The sequence below is a fragment of the Equus przewalskii genome, chromosome 3 (assembly GCF_037783145.1).
Source record: "Equus przewalskii isolate Varuska chromosome 3, EquPr2, whole genome shotgun sequence".
NCBI classification, from domain to species: domain Eukaryota; kingdom Metazoa; phylum Chordata; class Mammalia; order Perissodactyla; family Equidae; genus Equus; species Equus przewalskii.
The window spans coordinates 583,318-598,452 of NC_091833.1; the positions used below are offsets into that span (position 1 = coordinate 583,318).

General features: G+C 35.9%; 1 protein-coding gene across 1 annotated transcript in view; it reads right to left on the bottom strand.

Moving 5' to 3' along the window:
- ITFG1 (integrin alpha FG-GAP repeat containing 1) overlaps window positions 1-15,135 on the bottom strand; it is a 266,570-nt gene that overhangs the window by 98,155 nt on the left and 153,280 nt on the right. Inside the window, exon 11 of the mRNA XM_070613598.1 lies at window positions 878-1,028. Coding sequence (XP_070469699.1) covers window positions 878-1,028 — 151 coding nt within the window. The remainder of the gene's footprint in view (window positions 1-877; window positions 1,029-15,135) is intronic.

Here is a 15,135-nt window from a genome sequence, read left to right on the forward strand (position 1 = left end):
CTCTTTCATAGCAACTTTATTTCCCAGATTTAAAAACAATTTTAAATTTCATTTATGATTTTTTTATGTACAGAAATTAAAAATTGATCTGTAGTCAATTCTCTTGATTTTTTCCTGGTGATATTTTTGCCAATTAATTTTATGCTTGGAAACTGCTAATAAAAAGTGAAATAATATAAGATTTTGTAGCAGAGAGACAGAAGAAAATAAGGACCTGCATAATTCATATAATTGAAAATTGGCCTCTTATAAAAAACAAAAGAAAATAAAAAACGGGGTTGAGGCAGACATAAATGTCCTGATGGATATTTAACTTTTTAAAATACTCAAGTTATTTTACAAGGATATACTGTGATACATTAACTCTGGAATTTAACACATTTTTATTAGAATTTATTATTTTTCTGAGTGGTAGACTGGCTTTTCACATTAGAAAGGTGGAAACCTGGGCCCTGAGTGCCTTTCACAAGGGCACCTGGCACATGAAGACAGAGTCACAAGAATCTGTCCTCTAGTTCACAAAGTTAAAAGAGAGCACTGAACTCATGCTCCTTGCTCTTTGCAGGGTCTTTGCCTGTTGGCTGTGCTTTTGTCTACTGATGCACATGTACATTTGGCAGTCTCAGAAGATGATTCTCTAGAGGTTTAATCTAAATAAGCACAAAATGAGATAAAGGCATTTTCATATTTCACTGTACTGATCAGCCAATGGTGTCAATAAATTTGTTCCCTCTGCCATTTAACGTAAAAGGGGCTTGCTTTAACTCATTTGCTTTCATTATCTCGTCTACATTTCCTGGTCAAACAGGGTGTAGCGAAAGTGAGATGAGGTAGCTGGCAATTAGAAGCCAAACACACAGGAGAGCTCTGTACTCACATCTTCGTAAATGTCAAAGAAGGTGGCAACCACGGCGTCCCTGATTTGATTTAGGTCCATCAGCTCCCAGTAGACTCTAAACATACGATGTGCCCCTTCGCAGCTTGCATTATTACAAGGGACGTTCTCCAGTAAAAAGGCCTGCTGATTGCTGTAAGACAAAGGAAAGGCTTTTAGTTAATATAACACATCAGTGTTGTGTGGCATCAGCTGTGCTGTGTTTCCTAGAATCAAAGAGATGGTAAATGGTATATAGTGAAATGATATTTACAAACTCCACATCTTATTGATTACTGTACTGTGTCATAAAAAACTTAAATTGTTGGCTATCTTTTGTCAGCCTTTGGCAAAAATCCTCTGAGGCTAGTTGGCTGCTGGCCTCTCTCTCCTCATGTGGAGTTTCCAAGTCCCTATCTCCTTCCTCCCTTGCTGCTCTACAGCGATCAGCCCTGTGTTCCATGACTGTGTTCCTGGACCCTGTCATTATCCCTTTAGATGTGTATAACTCCTCAAGTGAATATCTGCATTTTAACTGGAGACCCCTCATATCCCCAAGTCTTGTAAACCCAAAGCAGTGAATCCATAATGACAGAATTTCAGCTTCCCAGCCAGGCAGTAGAATAGACATTGCTGGGCACCCTTCAGATAAAAGCAGCGTTGTATTTGTATAGCTCTCAAGTCCTCCCTCTTGAATCCTACTCTGCAGACAGAGAGTTTATGAACTTAGATTTTGGAGCCAGATCACACGGATTCAAACCCTGGCTCTGTCATTTAGAAGCTCTGTGACCTTGAGCAAGTTATTTAACCTCCTGAAGACTCAGATCCTTATTTGTAAATTGAGTAATGAGAATACTTATATTATAGGATTGTTGCAACAATGAAATGAAATACTGAATGCAAAGTACTTGGAATAATTCCTGTTATCCTGTTAGCTCTCAGGAGAAGTGTTTGTACTATCGTCCTTCTTATTTATGTAGTGCAACATCATGCCATGTAAAAAGATTTCCTTTAGAGATAGAAGTAACTTTGGTAAATAGTGTAGTTTTATGTAATGGCTTCCATTTATAGGCATTTTCCAAGAAATACATTCCTTCATTTTCCTCTATGTACATAGAAAATAACAGGCTAACTGGCTTAAATTTCATTACATTCAATTTTCTCTAATAATTATTTAAAAAAAACGATAAAGACAGATTTCTTTTTTTCCACATGAAAATATTACTCTGGGTCTGGGCAATTTGGAAAAGAAAAAAAAGTCCTATTATAAGATAGGAAAATTTCTAAGTGTTCAATATAGTAAGGATACCTATGTACAAAATATTCAATTTGCATGATGTACTAAATATATGATTGACTTTTCTAGATAAAAAAATTCCAACACAAACAGTTTATAACAACAATTCTTTACCAAAGAAAAACACCTCCCAGGTTCTAACATTTACCTGGAAAACTTTGAGGTGACTTTGCTTAAGACCTAACACACAACAGTATTCTTTCACTAGAAGCAATGATTTCTTGTCTCCTGTCTAATAACTGATGCTTAAATTCTAATTTGTAATATTCTTTCCTGGAAATTTACCCTTTCCAGGAAATTTTTTTTATTAAGATTATGATAGATTACAACCTTGTGAGATTTCAGTTGTACATTATTGTTAGTAATTTTGTGGGTACACCACTTCACCCTTTGTGCCCTCCCTCCACCCCCCCTTTTCCCTGGTAACCACGGATCGGTTCTCCTATAAGTGAGGTCATATAGAATTCGACTTTCTCTGTCTGGCTTATTTCGCTTAACATAATACCCTCAAGGTCCATTCATGTTGATGCGAATGGAACAATCTGGTCCTTTTTTATGGCTGAGTAGTATTCCATTGTGTATATATACCACATCTTCTTTATCCAGTTGTCAGTTTCTGGGCATTTAGGTTGGTTCCACGTCTTGGCTATTGTAAATAATGCTGCGATGAACATAGGGGTGCATGGGATTCTTGATTTCAGGTTCTTAGGATAGATACCCAGTAGTGGGATAGCTGGGTCATAGGGTATTTCTATTTTTAACTTTTTGAGAAATCTCCATACTGTTTTCCATAGTGGCTGCACTAGTTTGCATTCCCACCAACAGTGTATGAGGGTTCCTTTTTCTCCACAACCTCTCTAACATTTGTCACTTTTGGTTTTGGATATTTTTGCCAATCTAATGGGTGTAAGGTGATATCTTAGTGTAGTTTTGATTTGCATTTCCCTGATGATTAGCGATGATGAACATCTTTTCATGTGTCTATTGGCCATACTTATATCTTCTTTGGAGAAATGTCTGTTCATGTCCTCTGCCCATTTTTTGATCGGGTTGTTTGTTTTTTTGTTGTTAAGCTGTGTGAGTTCTTTGTATATTATGGATATTAATCCTTTGTCGGATAAGTAGCTTGTAAATATTTTTTCCCAATGAGTGGGCTGTTTTTTTGTTTCAATCCTGTTTTCCCTTGCTTTGAAGAAACTCTTTAGTCTGATGAAGTCCCATTTGTTTATTCTTTCTATTGTTTCCCTCATCTGAGGAGTTACAGTGTTTTCCAGGAAATTTTTAGCTAAACAATTTTACTACATATTTCACAGAAATGAAGAACACTCTATTTTGTTATTAGGATATTATATGGAAGCAGGGCAACAGGTGGCGAAGGCAGCCTTCCAATGGTCTCCTACAGGCAAGGCCCGCACTGGCCAGCCCTCTGAGTGGGTGTGTGCTGCCGCTTTCCCTGTAAAGGGGAATGTGCGCATCTCATTACCATATTATAACTCGGACCACAATTTCAAATTCACAATGTACAACCTAGAACAAGAACTTTAATTGCAGTTGTGCAATTTAAAATATTTTAATTTTGATATGAGTTTGTAAAGATTATAAATGCCATGTGCCATGGTTCTCGTCTCACTGCTCACTAACTAGCTTAGTCTTGCACTGTGGAACTTGGGGTCTGTAAAATTTCAGTTCTTTTAAGTTCTACTGAGCTCTACAGCTAGAGCCCAACACTTAGCTTTAAAAATAAAATTCCATTTAAACCTAGGAAGGAAGAACCTTGATTGATCTGGCTTGGAGACCCATGGGGAGAAATAATCTTGCTTCTTTTTTTGTTTTATTTTTGAGGAAGATTAGCCCTGAGCTAACATCCAATGCTAATCCTCCTCTTTTTGCTGAGTAAGACTGGCCCAGAGCTAACATCTGTGCTCATCTTCCTCTATTTTATATGTGGGACGCCTGCCACAGCATGGCTTGATGAGCAGTGTGTAGATCCGTGACAATGACCAAACCAGCGAACCTGGGCTGCCAAAGAGGAGCATGTGAACGTAACTGCTACGCTGCCATTAGGCCGGCCCCCAATCTTGCTTCTTTTGAGTCTGTTTCACTATGTGTTCTTGGCAATTACAACCAATATATCTTTTTTAAGATTGTTTTTTCAAAACTATGTCACAAGTTGTAAAATTCAAGTAAGGGAGACATTTAAAAAGTTGAAATCCTTCCTTTCCGGAGATAACTATTGTTAAAGATTTGATGTGAATCTTTCTAAACCTTCTTCTAGGAATGTACAAATATATGAGTACCCATATCATTAAGAAAACACCCAATTGGGTTTTACAACATATTTTTCTGTAACTTTTTTCTTTCCATTCAATAATCTAGCATACACATGGGGGAAAGGCATATAGTCTGAATGGGGACTTTTGATATCTGTTTTGAAAATTCTCCCCAGAGAAGTTGTACCCATTTATATCTCTCAGCAGCAGCCCATCAAATTGCCTGTTTCCCCACACACTCATTCTTTTCAACGGCTACTCTACTATATGGCTAAGCCATCGTTCATTTTAACACCATGTTATTGACAGTCAGGTTATCTTCAATTGTTCTCCACTACAAACACAGACACAGACACAGACACACACACACACACGTAAAAGTCATTTTTCCTTGGGAATTTGTAAAACGATTTCCAGACGACAGTCATCTGGGCAAAGGATATGTATATTTTAAATACCAACAGGTAAAGCTAAATGGCCTTCTAAAAAATGCACCAATTAATACTTCTAGTAGTGTACGAGCACATCCTTCTTCATATTTTGCCAATATTAGTATCACTGCCTCTTATTTTTGCCAGTTGGGTAGCTTAAAAAATGATCTCATTCTCCTGATTACGACAGAAGCTGAGAATTACTTTTCCATTTATCGGCTATTCGTGTTTCTTCTGAGAATTGGCACAGATTTCTGTTTATTGATTGATTTTTTAGGACATCTCTGATTGTTATGGACATTAGCCCCCTACTTGTTGTTATCATATCCTTATTTGTAAAATGGGGGTGGAAATTACCTCAAATGGCTGTTCTAAGGATTAAATGAGAAAATACATGGTAAAGCATTTAGTATAGTGCCTGGTACTAGCACAGCACAGCGTCAATATCTGCTATTATTATTATTATTATATATGCTGTTACTATTACTCCAATATGTTGCAAAAATTTTGCCCCATCCTTTTGTTTTTAAAATTTATGGTGTCCTTCAAGAGAAGGTTTATAATATTTATATAGCCATTTATAACAATATTTTTCTTTATGGCGCATAAGAAATGTCAAAGGAAGTCCATCAGGCAGATGGAAAATAACACCAAATGAATATCTACAGTTACAGAAAGAAATGCAAAGCAGTGAAAATGTTACATATGTAGGCAGACACAAAAGATATTTTTTATTATTTAAACCTCTTTAAAGATAATTGATAATTAAACAACAGAGTGTGGTATTAACAATATAAGTAGATGTAAAATGTGTGAAATAATAGCACAAAGGCCAGGAGGGGAGAAACAGAAATACGCTTATGCTGTAAGGTTCTTAAACTATAAGTGAAGTGGTACAATATTGTTTGAAGATAGACTAGGGTAAGTTAAAGATGCATCCCCTAAAATAACTAGATTTACAGTTAATATGTTAGCAAAAAAGATAAAATGGAATAATGAAAGATGCTCAACTAATTTAAATGAAAGCAGAAAGAGGAAAAAGACAACAAAGAAGAAAATAAATAACAAGACCCTAGACTTAAAACCTGACCATATCAATATTGACATGAAATAAAAAGGCACAGATTGTCAGCTTAGATTAAAAAGACCAAACTATATGCTGTGGCTTTCTGAAAGAAATCCACCTTAAATATAAAGACACAAATAGCAATTTGCAAATCATGTATCTGATAAGAGACTTGTATCTAGAATATATAAAAAACTCTCATAAATCAGTAATAAAAAGACAATCCATTTTCAAAAATGGACTGAAGAGACATTTCTCCAATGAAGAGAAACAAACGGCCAACATGCATATATACGCTCAACATAATTAGCCAACAATGAAGTCCAAATCAAAATCACAATGAGAAACCACTTCACATCCACTAAAATGGCTATACTAAAAAAAGACAGATGACAAGTGTTGGTGCAACGTGGAGAAATTGGAACCCTTACATATTTTTGAGGGACATGTAAAATGGTACAGGTGCTTTGGAAGACAGTCTGCAAGTTCCTCAACAACCCGATCAAAAAATGGGCACAGGATACGAACAGATATTTTTCAAAAGAAGATATACAGATGGCCAGTAGGCACATGAAAAGATGTTTAACATCACTAATCATTAAGGAAATGCAAATCAAAACTACTATGAGACATTACCCCGTGCTCGTCAGAATGGCTATTAAAAAAGACAAGAAATAACAAGTGTTGGAAAGGATAGGGAGAAAAGAGAACCCTCGTACACTGCTGGTGGGAATGCAAACTGGTGCAGCCACTATGGAAAACAGTATGGAGATTTCCCAAAACATTAAAAATAGACACACCATATGGTCGAGTTATTCCACTTCTGGGTATTTATCCAAAGAACACGAAAACAACTAATCCGACAAGATATATGCACCCCTATGTTCATTGCAGCATTATTCACAATAGCTAAGACTTGTAGGCAACCCAAGTGCCAATTGACGGATGAATGGATAAAGAAGTGATATATATATATATATATATATATACACACACACAATGGAGTACTACTCAGCCATAAAAAAGACAAAATTATGCTATTTGATACAACACGGATGGACATTAGGGGTATTATGCTAAGCAAAACAAGTCAGAGAAAAACAAATACCATATAATTTCACTAATATGTGGAAGATAAACAAACACACACATAGATAAGCAGAACAGATTGGTAGTTAATAGACAGGAAGGTGGCAGGGGGAGGGTGAAAGGGGTAAAGGGGCACATGTGATGGTGACTGATGGAAACTAGACTTTTGGTGGTGAACACAATGCAGTCTATACAGAAGCTGAAATATAGTACTGTAAACCTGAAATTTACACAATGTTATAAACCAATGTGACCTTAATAAAATAAAAAAGAAATGAAATACTTAGGTATCTGACAAAAGATGTACAAGACCTGAGCAATGAAAACTATAACACACTGCTCAGAAAATTAAAGACCAAAAATAAAATAAAAGGATACACACACACACAGTGTTCATGGATCCAAAGACTCAACATAGTTGTCATTATCTTCATATTGATTTACAGATTCAATCAAAATCTCAGTAGATGTTTTTTTCTTGCAGAAATTGACAAACTCATCCTAGAATTCAGAGAAAATGCCCAGGATGAACTTTTTCAAAATTAAGTACTTCTGAGCTTTGAAAGACATTGTTCAATGAAGAGACAAGTCAGTGATGAGATAAAATATTTGCAAAAAACATATCTAATAAAGAATATGTATATAAAGAACTTTCAAAACTCAATAATGAGAAAAGAAATATCCCAAATAAAAGGTGGGCAAAAGACTTGAGCAGACACTTCACCAAAGGAGATGTGTGAGAGCCAAATAATCAAATAAAAAGATATTCAAAAATCATCAATTACAGAAATAATCAAAATTAAAACTACAAAGAGTTACATTACAAACAAAATAGCTAAAATTAAAGAAGACTAACCATACCAATGTTGAAGAAAATGTGAAGCAAGTGGAACTGTTTGGCATTTTCTTAAAAAGTTAAACATATACCTTCCAAAAACGCAGCCATTCCATTCCCAGGTTTACCCGAAGCAAATGAAAGCTTATGTCCAGACAATGACTTTTACAGGAATGTTCATGGCAGATTATTTGTAATAACTGGATCTGATAAAAACTCAAATGTCCATCAATATATAAATGGGCATAATAAGCAAATTGTGATATATCCATACAATGGAATAGTCCTCAGCTATAATAAGCAATGAACTAAAGATACATATAACGACATGGATGAATCTCAGTATTATAATGCTGAGTGAAGGAATCTAAACATAAAAAAGCAGATATTGCGTGATTCCATTTGCATAAAATAGCAGAAAATGCAATCTAACCTACAGTGTCAGAAAGCAGACTGGCGCTTGCCTGTGGGATGAGGAGCAGGTGGAAGGAGGAGAACGGCAGACTACAAAGGGTTAAAAAGACACTTCTGTGGGTGATGGATATCTTATCCTTATCTTGACTGCAGTGATATTTTCATAGGTGGTATATGTCAAAATTTATCAATGTACATACCTGAAAGATACACAGTTTACTCTATGTCAATTAAACCTCAACAAAGCTGTTAAAAATATATGGTACCCCTTCATAAGAAAAACATCAAAAACACAAGCAACAAAAGAAAAAATAAACTTGACATCATCAAAATGAAAAACATCTGTGCTTCAAAGGACAGCATCAAGAAAATGAAAAGACAACCCAAAGCATGGGAGAAAATTTTTGCAAATCATTATATCTGACAAGGGACTTGTATCTAGAATATACAAAGAATTCTTACATCTCAATAATAAAAAGACAAATAACTCAATTTTAAAAATGAGCAAAGGATCTCAACAGACGATTATCCAAGAAAGATACACAAATGGCCAATAATTACATAAAAGGAAGCTCAGCATCATTTACTCATCAGGAAACTGCAAACCACAACAAGATAATACTTCATTCCCATTAGGATGGCTACAACAGAAAAGACAGGTAATAACTAACGCTGCTGAGCATGCGGAAAAACTGGACCCCTCATACATAGCTGACTGGAATGTAAAATGGTGCAGCTGCTTTGGAAAACAGTCCGACAGTCCCTCAAATGGTTAAACATAGCGTTCCATTCCTAAGTATTTTCCGCTCCTACGTAAATCTCAAGAGAAACGAAAACATGTCCTCACAAAAACTTGTATGTGAATGTTCACAGCAGTATGATTCAAAATAGCCAAAAAGTAGAAACAACCCAAACATCTATCAACTGATAGAAAATGTGGTATATCTCTACAACGGAGTATACTCACCAACAGAAAGAAATGAAGTACTGATACAAGCTACCATACGGATGAACCTTGAAAACATTACGCTAAATCAAACAGCCAGTTATAGAGTACCGTGTATTGTTTGATTACATTTACATAAAACGGCCAGAAACGGCAAAACTACAGAGACAGAGAGTAGATGAGTGGTTTGCTAGGGCTGGTGAGATTGGAGAGTGATAGCTAAGGTGAGTGGGGCTTCTTTCTAGCGTAATGAAAATGTTCTAAAATTGATTGTGGTGATGGATGCACAACTGTGTGAATATACTAAAAGCCACTGAATTGTATATGGTAAATGGTTGAACTGTATGGTGTGTGAATTATATCTTAAAAAAGCTGTTAATAAAAAAACAGAAGTAATTGCAGAAAATTTTAAGTGACAAGAAAACCCCATGGGAAATGCTTAAGTGACATAACATGTAAAATGCATGTATCAAATGCCTCTTCTCTGAGTAGGCCAGTATTTAAAGACCTAGCGTGCAGCCTTTTTAGGCTGGTTTTAATTTCTCTTCAAAGGCTATAAACTAAGTGTTGTTTCTCGGTACACTACCACTTGACAAAGTTTGGGTTATTCTAGGTTAATATGCTATGTGTATCTGTCTTATTTCTCATTAAGAAAGGTAGCTGATGGATCATTTAACTTGAAGTTTGATTTTCTCCCTGGCTGATCTTAGAGCTTGTGTGTCCGCTTTAGTCATTTCTATCTCCAGTGAGTTGTGCTCTTCTAGATTGTCCTTAACTCTCTTCCTCTTAATTCCCCAATTTCATTATCAGCCTAGGCTCAAATTGAAGGAGAAGAGCTTCAATTTGGGGATATGTCTATCTTTCTGTGTAAACCTTAGAAAGGCAGTTTTACACACAGAAGAAAAACAAATTAAGAAGAAACACAAGTCAGTCCATTAGGAATCTTCTAAAAATGAAACAGTTTTTGTTTGAATTGATGCTTTAAAACCCATGCTGCCAGCTATTGGTAAATGCAGAATTCTCAGCCAAGCTAATATAACAAAATAAAACTTCCACTTTGAAATACTAAAAATTACTGAAGTGTTTCTGTAATACAGACTACTGACAATTAGAAATGTTCAAAAAGGTGATAAACTTGATATCCAGAATAAATTTCATTTGAGCTCTGGGCAAAAGCAATACATTTATTCCCTAGACAGTATCTAGGATTTAAGATTCAGTTGGTGGTAAATATTTCTTGAATAAAAGGAGGAGGCTAGCCATCTTTTGTAGAACAAGGCCAACTGAAAGGCAAAACTTAGATGAAAGACTGGATGCTAAAAGGTCCTGTCAAATAACTGGTTAGAAAAGATTTTGTCAGGTTTTAATTTATCTTTATTCAAAGGTATTCCTTACATTGGCCAATTTGGTAGCCACTCCAACACTTTCTTTCCAGGGATTATAATATGTTTTTTATTATGTAAAATGAAATATAACAGTCATTTATTTGTTAGTTGGATAATGGTATAAACAGGATATTCAGACTTTAGAGTGAGAAATTCAGGGACATACCACAACTTATAAAGTACACATGCAGAAGGAACAAAGATTGGTTAGGAAATTACACTCATTCTCGTTCAGTTGTTAATCACTGTAGGATGCAGTCATGAGTTGGATAAGGGGAAAGGGAGAGAAGCAATGATGAAAGAGACATGGAAATGAAGGCCAATGTCCACATTTCCGGTTTGAGTTATGGGGTGAATGATGGCACACCACCTGAGATACACAGTACACTAAGAACAGGCTTAGGAGAGAGAAGACACTTTTAAGTTTGGGGTGACACAGGTAGAGCATCCAGGGGAAGTTATATACACAAGTGTGAGGCCCAGATACAGTGATTTCAAAGTCCTAAGCTTACCAGTGGCTATAAAATAGCCAAAGTAGATGGAGAACAACCAGAGTGAGGACAAAGGGATGAGAATGGAACCCTCAGAAACAGCAACGTTTAAGGTGGCCAAGATGAAAAGGAGTTCTCAGAGGAGACGGTAAAGGAACAGTTAGAGAGGATACAGAGGGAACTAGAAGAGTTTTAGGAGTAAATTATCAATAGCCAAATATAGGCAAGAATCTGGTGACATGAAGACTGTGACGTGTCCACGGGATTTGCCAGTTACAAGTCTCCGGGAGTGAATGAGAGGTTTAGTAGGGTGGAGTGGGTTGAAGCCAGACTGGCAGATTAACGGTGAATTTGAGGTAACAAAGTAAAGACAGCTGTCCAGAGTCACAATTTTTTTTTTTTAAAGTTTGGGGAGACTTGCATATATTTAAATCAAGAGTGGAATGAGAATATTTTGAAGGCAAAGGAGAGGGGATAATTGATGCAGCAAGATCCAGATGATAGAGGCAGAAGTGAAATGGAGAGGGTTTCATGTAGAGACAGAGAAATCAAGGAGGAAATTGTTACAATAATTCAGGGTAAGGAGAAAGTGACTTCAGCTGGGGATGTGGCAGGATTATGGAAAAGAAGACTGAAAATCACATTATTAAAACGGATTGTACTTGCTTGGGGGAGAAGAGTCAATGGTAATTTAACCCTTCTAGGCTCTAATGATTGGGCCTCTTTGTAGTAAACAGGAAAACCAGGAGAAAGAGTCGGATTTGAAGAGAGGGGAAGGTATGATTAAGTTTGGTTTTAGACAAGGCAACTTTGAGGAGATGGTCGGACATCCACACGGCAGAGAACACACGGTTTGAGATAAAGATCTGGGAGTTATTCACCTAGAAGTTAAGACAACTTGTGCTGTAAATCTGAATGAAATAGCTGAGGGACGAAATAAAGGAAAAACTAGCAATAGCTGAAGATTCTACCTTGTGGAATGTCCTCAGGGAGCAGAGAAAAGACTTAAAACTAAAACAACAAGTTAGAAGCATGAAAATACGTATCTCACAGTGAGAGAGAGAAAATTGTGTCATCTGACATTAGAAATGACTTTTTTGAATATGTGAACTTTAGCTAAATATGACATCTTCCCATGTGATTTGTTTTTTTTTTGTGAGGAAGATTGTCGCTGAGCTAACATCTGTGCTAATCTTCCTCTATTTTATGTGGGATGCCCCCACGGTGTGGCTTGATGTGTGGTGCTAGGTCTGTGCCCAGGATCCAACCTGCAAACTCTGGACCGCTGAAGCAGAGTGCACAAACTTAATCACTGTGCCACAGGCTGGCCCCCCAATGTGAGTTTTTTGAGTTATGCTATAAGCCAGTCTAAGCACTCAATAATTGAAGATTGCTTAAATTGACATAATGGAATATTTTACAATTACTAAAATGATATCATAAAAGTAATATTACTGACATAAAATTGTTCATAATATGTTAAGTGAAAAAAGCAGGTCCTAAAACAGTACTAATGGTACGATCTTGTTTTGCAATACAAACAGAACATCACAAAGAACTCATAAACACACTCATGAGCACACAGAGGCCAACAGACTCTGACTCTGAGGACGGTCACCTACTTCTCTGGGCAGCCTAGTGAGACGCATCACAAGGCCCAGAGCAGTCCTGCACTGCTGCACAAGAAAAGACTGAGTGCAACCAGTTGATATGACTCATTTTATAAAAGAATAATCCGAGAACACACACAAATCTTGTGTCCTCAAGCCAGCTCCTTGTGATGTCCATACTTATTTCAATGTTGCTGCTCACAGTATTTTTGTGATTCCTCTTTGAGGATGCCTTCAGAAGCTGCTGGGTCTTCTGATATCCTCAGTGATGGAAACCTTCAATGTGAGCAGCAAATGTGAACTTAAGTGTTATGGCTAAGTTAAGTAAATAGGCTGGTCAGTACAACATTTGTACAAAATCAAAGTATATATTAAGCAGTGAGACTTACGTGAGTCTGACTCTTTAAACGGCTTATTTTTATTGAGATATAATTCATATACCATAAAATTCACCATTTTAACGTGTTGAATTTAGCAGTTTTTGGTATATTCACAAGGTTGTACAACCATCACCATTATTAAATTCCAGATTATTTTCATAACCCTCATATGAAATCCCATATCCATTAGCAGTCACTCCCCATACAATTTACAGAAGAATTTCTAAAGTGTTTTAAATACTACTAGAGAAATACCTATTCTACTAAGGTGACTCTTGCGGAGAACTGATTCATCTGTATATATTATTTTTAGATAAATATCATCATATTCATTTATAATTGGAAATACTAGTGAAATTCAATCAAGGAAAACAAATTGTTTTCTCACCAGCCATATTTTGTTTTTACATCATATTCTAAGACCACCTTCTATGAAATATTCATTCGTTCATGAAAGCTATGAAATCCTATGTACTTGAATACCTGTGAGACAAAATAACTAAGCATATTTAAGTTTCAATTTTATCTTCTTGGGAAAAGCTTGACAACATGCTGAGTTAAGGTAATTATGTATCTTAAAAAAAAGGGTATTATCCCATTAATGAAAATACATTAAAATAAGATCAAACAAGGAATGCATACATAATCACCTATTAAACCCTTTACTAAGTAGAGGCCAAAACATTTAGGTAATTAACTGAAACTCTGAAACAAAAAGCAGATGTAATAGAATTAGTGCTTCTGTAAAACTGGAAACTTTTTCCTCGTCAGGTCCTTCTTGGCCTTGAGTGACCCTAAGTCAATTTAAGATTTGAGTTCATCATCCTAAATTACTTTCTACCATTACTTGAAGATGAGATAAAACTCTCTGTTCTTGGGGTAACAACGGCCTCAAAAATGCCAAGTAATGGCACACTTACGACAATGAAAATTTATAGAAAATATCACTAATAAATCATGACTCCTCTGTTAGGATACTCATGCTAACAAATAATAAGTTGTTGAAGATGTAGAAAGACTGGAACTACAAGCAGGAAAGACCATGAGTTCAACTTACATTCTGTGGGAAAAAAGCCCTGGTAAGTCTGTTTGAATACGCCAGCTATAATGTAAGAGGAGATTGAATTCAGTCAGTCCATGACTCCTCCTCCACTCTTTAGAAGTCTACTTCAAACTCTATGGCATATGAAAAATGACAGTTATGCACCAGTCTGCCTCACTTTGGTGTTCTACTTAGTCTTATATTCACTTATTGAGAAGGGAGGGAAGGAGTTTCTAAGACCTATGAACAACAGCATTTTAAAAGCTTGGCTAACGTGGATTTTATCTATCAGATTTCTGTTATTATTACAGTTTCCCTTGCTTGGATTCATGTTCACAAATTTTTTGCTAAATTTCCCACATGTGCCTGAGCATCTATCAATCTGTTATTCTACTCTGTTTAGTTGACACTAGTTGTACACTTCCTTAAAGGTCTTAGAATGAAAAATATATCTTCTTGGAATGTGAGAATCCCAGGTCACTCCCTTGTTACTAAATTTCTGCAACTGCTGTTTTTGTATTGCAAAGGGCACCATTTTTGAAAGGCCAATTATGGGCCTAAGAAAAATACTAGCAAGTAAATACACAAATATAGGTATTTTCAAAATATGGTACACTTTACATGCGAGTTGCATCTTACACAAGTATAGGTGCTCAAGCCAGTAAGGTGAAAATCATGTACATATTGGAGTTGATCCATATGCATTTGAATTCAACTCTATGTATAATGCTTGGCACACTGTGAGAGAATAATATATAATCTGTTGTTTAATAACTCCAGAAGTATAGTAAAAAGGCTAGAGAATTGTATTTTCATACGTATTCTCTATTTCACTTCTCAGTATATATTATATGTATAGGGAGGTTTATACAAATCCATACATAAATTTTTTAACTTATGGGTGATTTAATAGATTTTTAAGAGTAATTTTGCCATTTTTAGATTGATTTTGCAACCTAAACTGTGATTCAGCCATACACCAAAATGCAACAGTGATCATCTCTG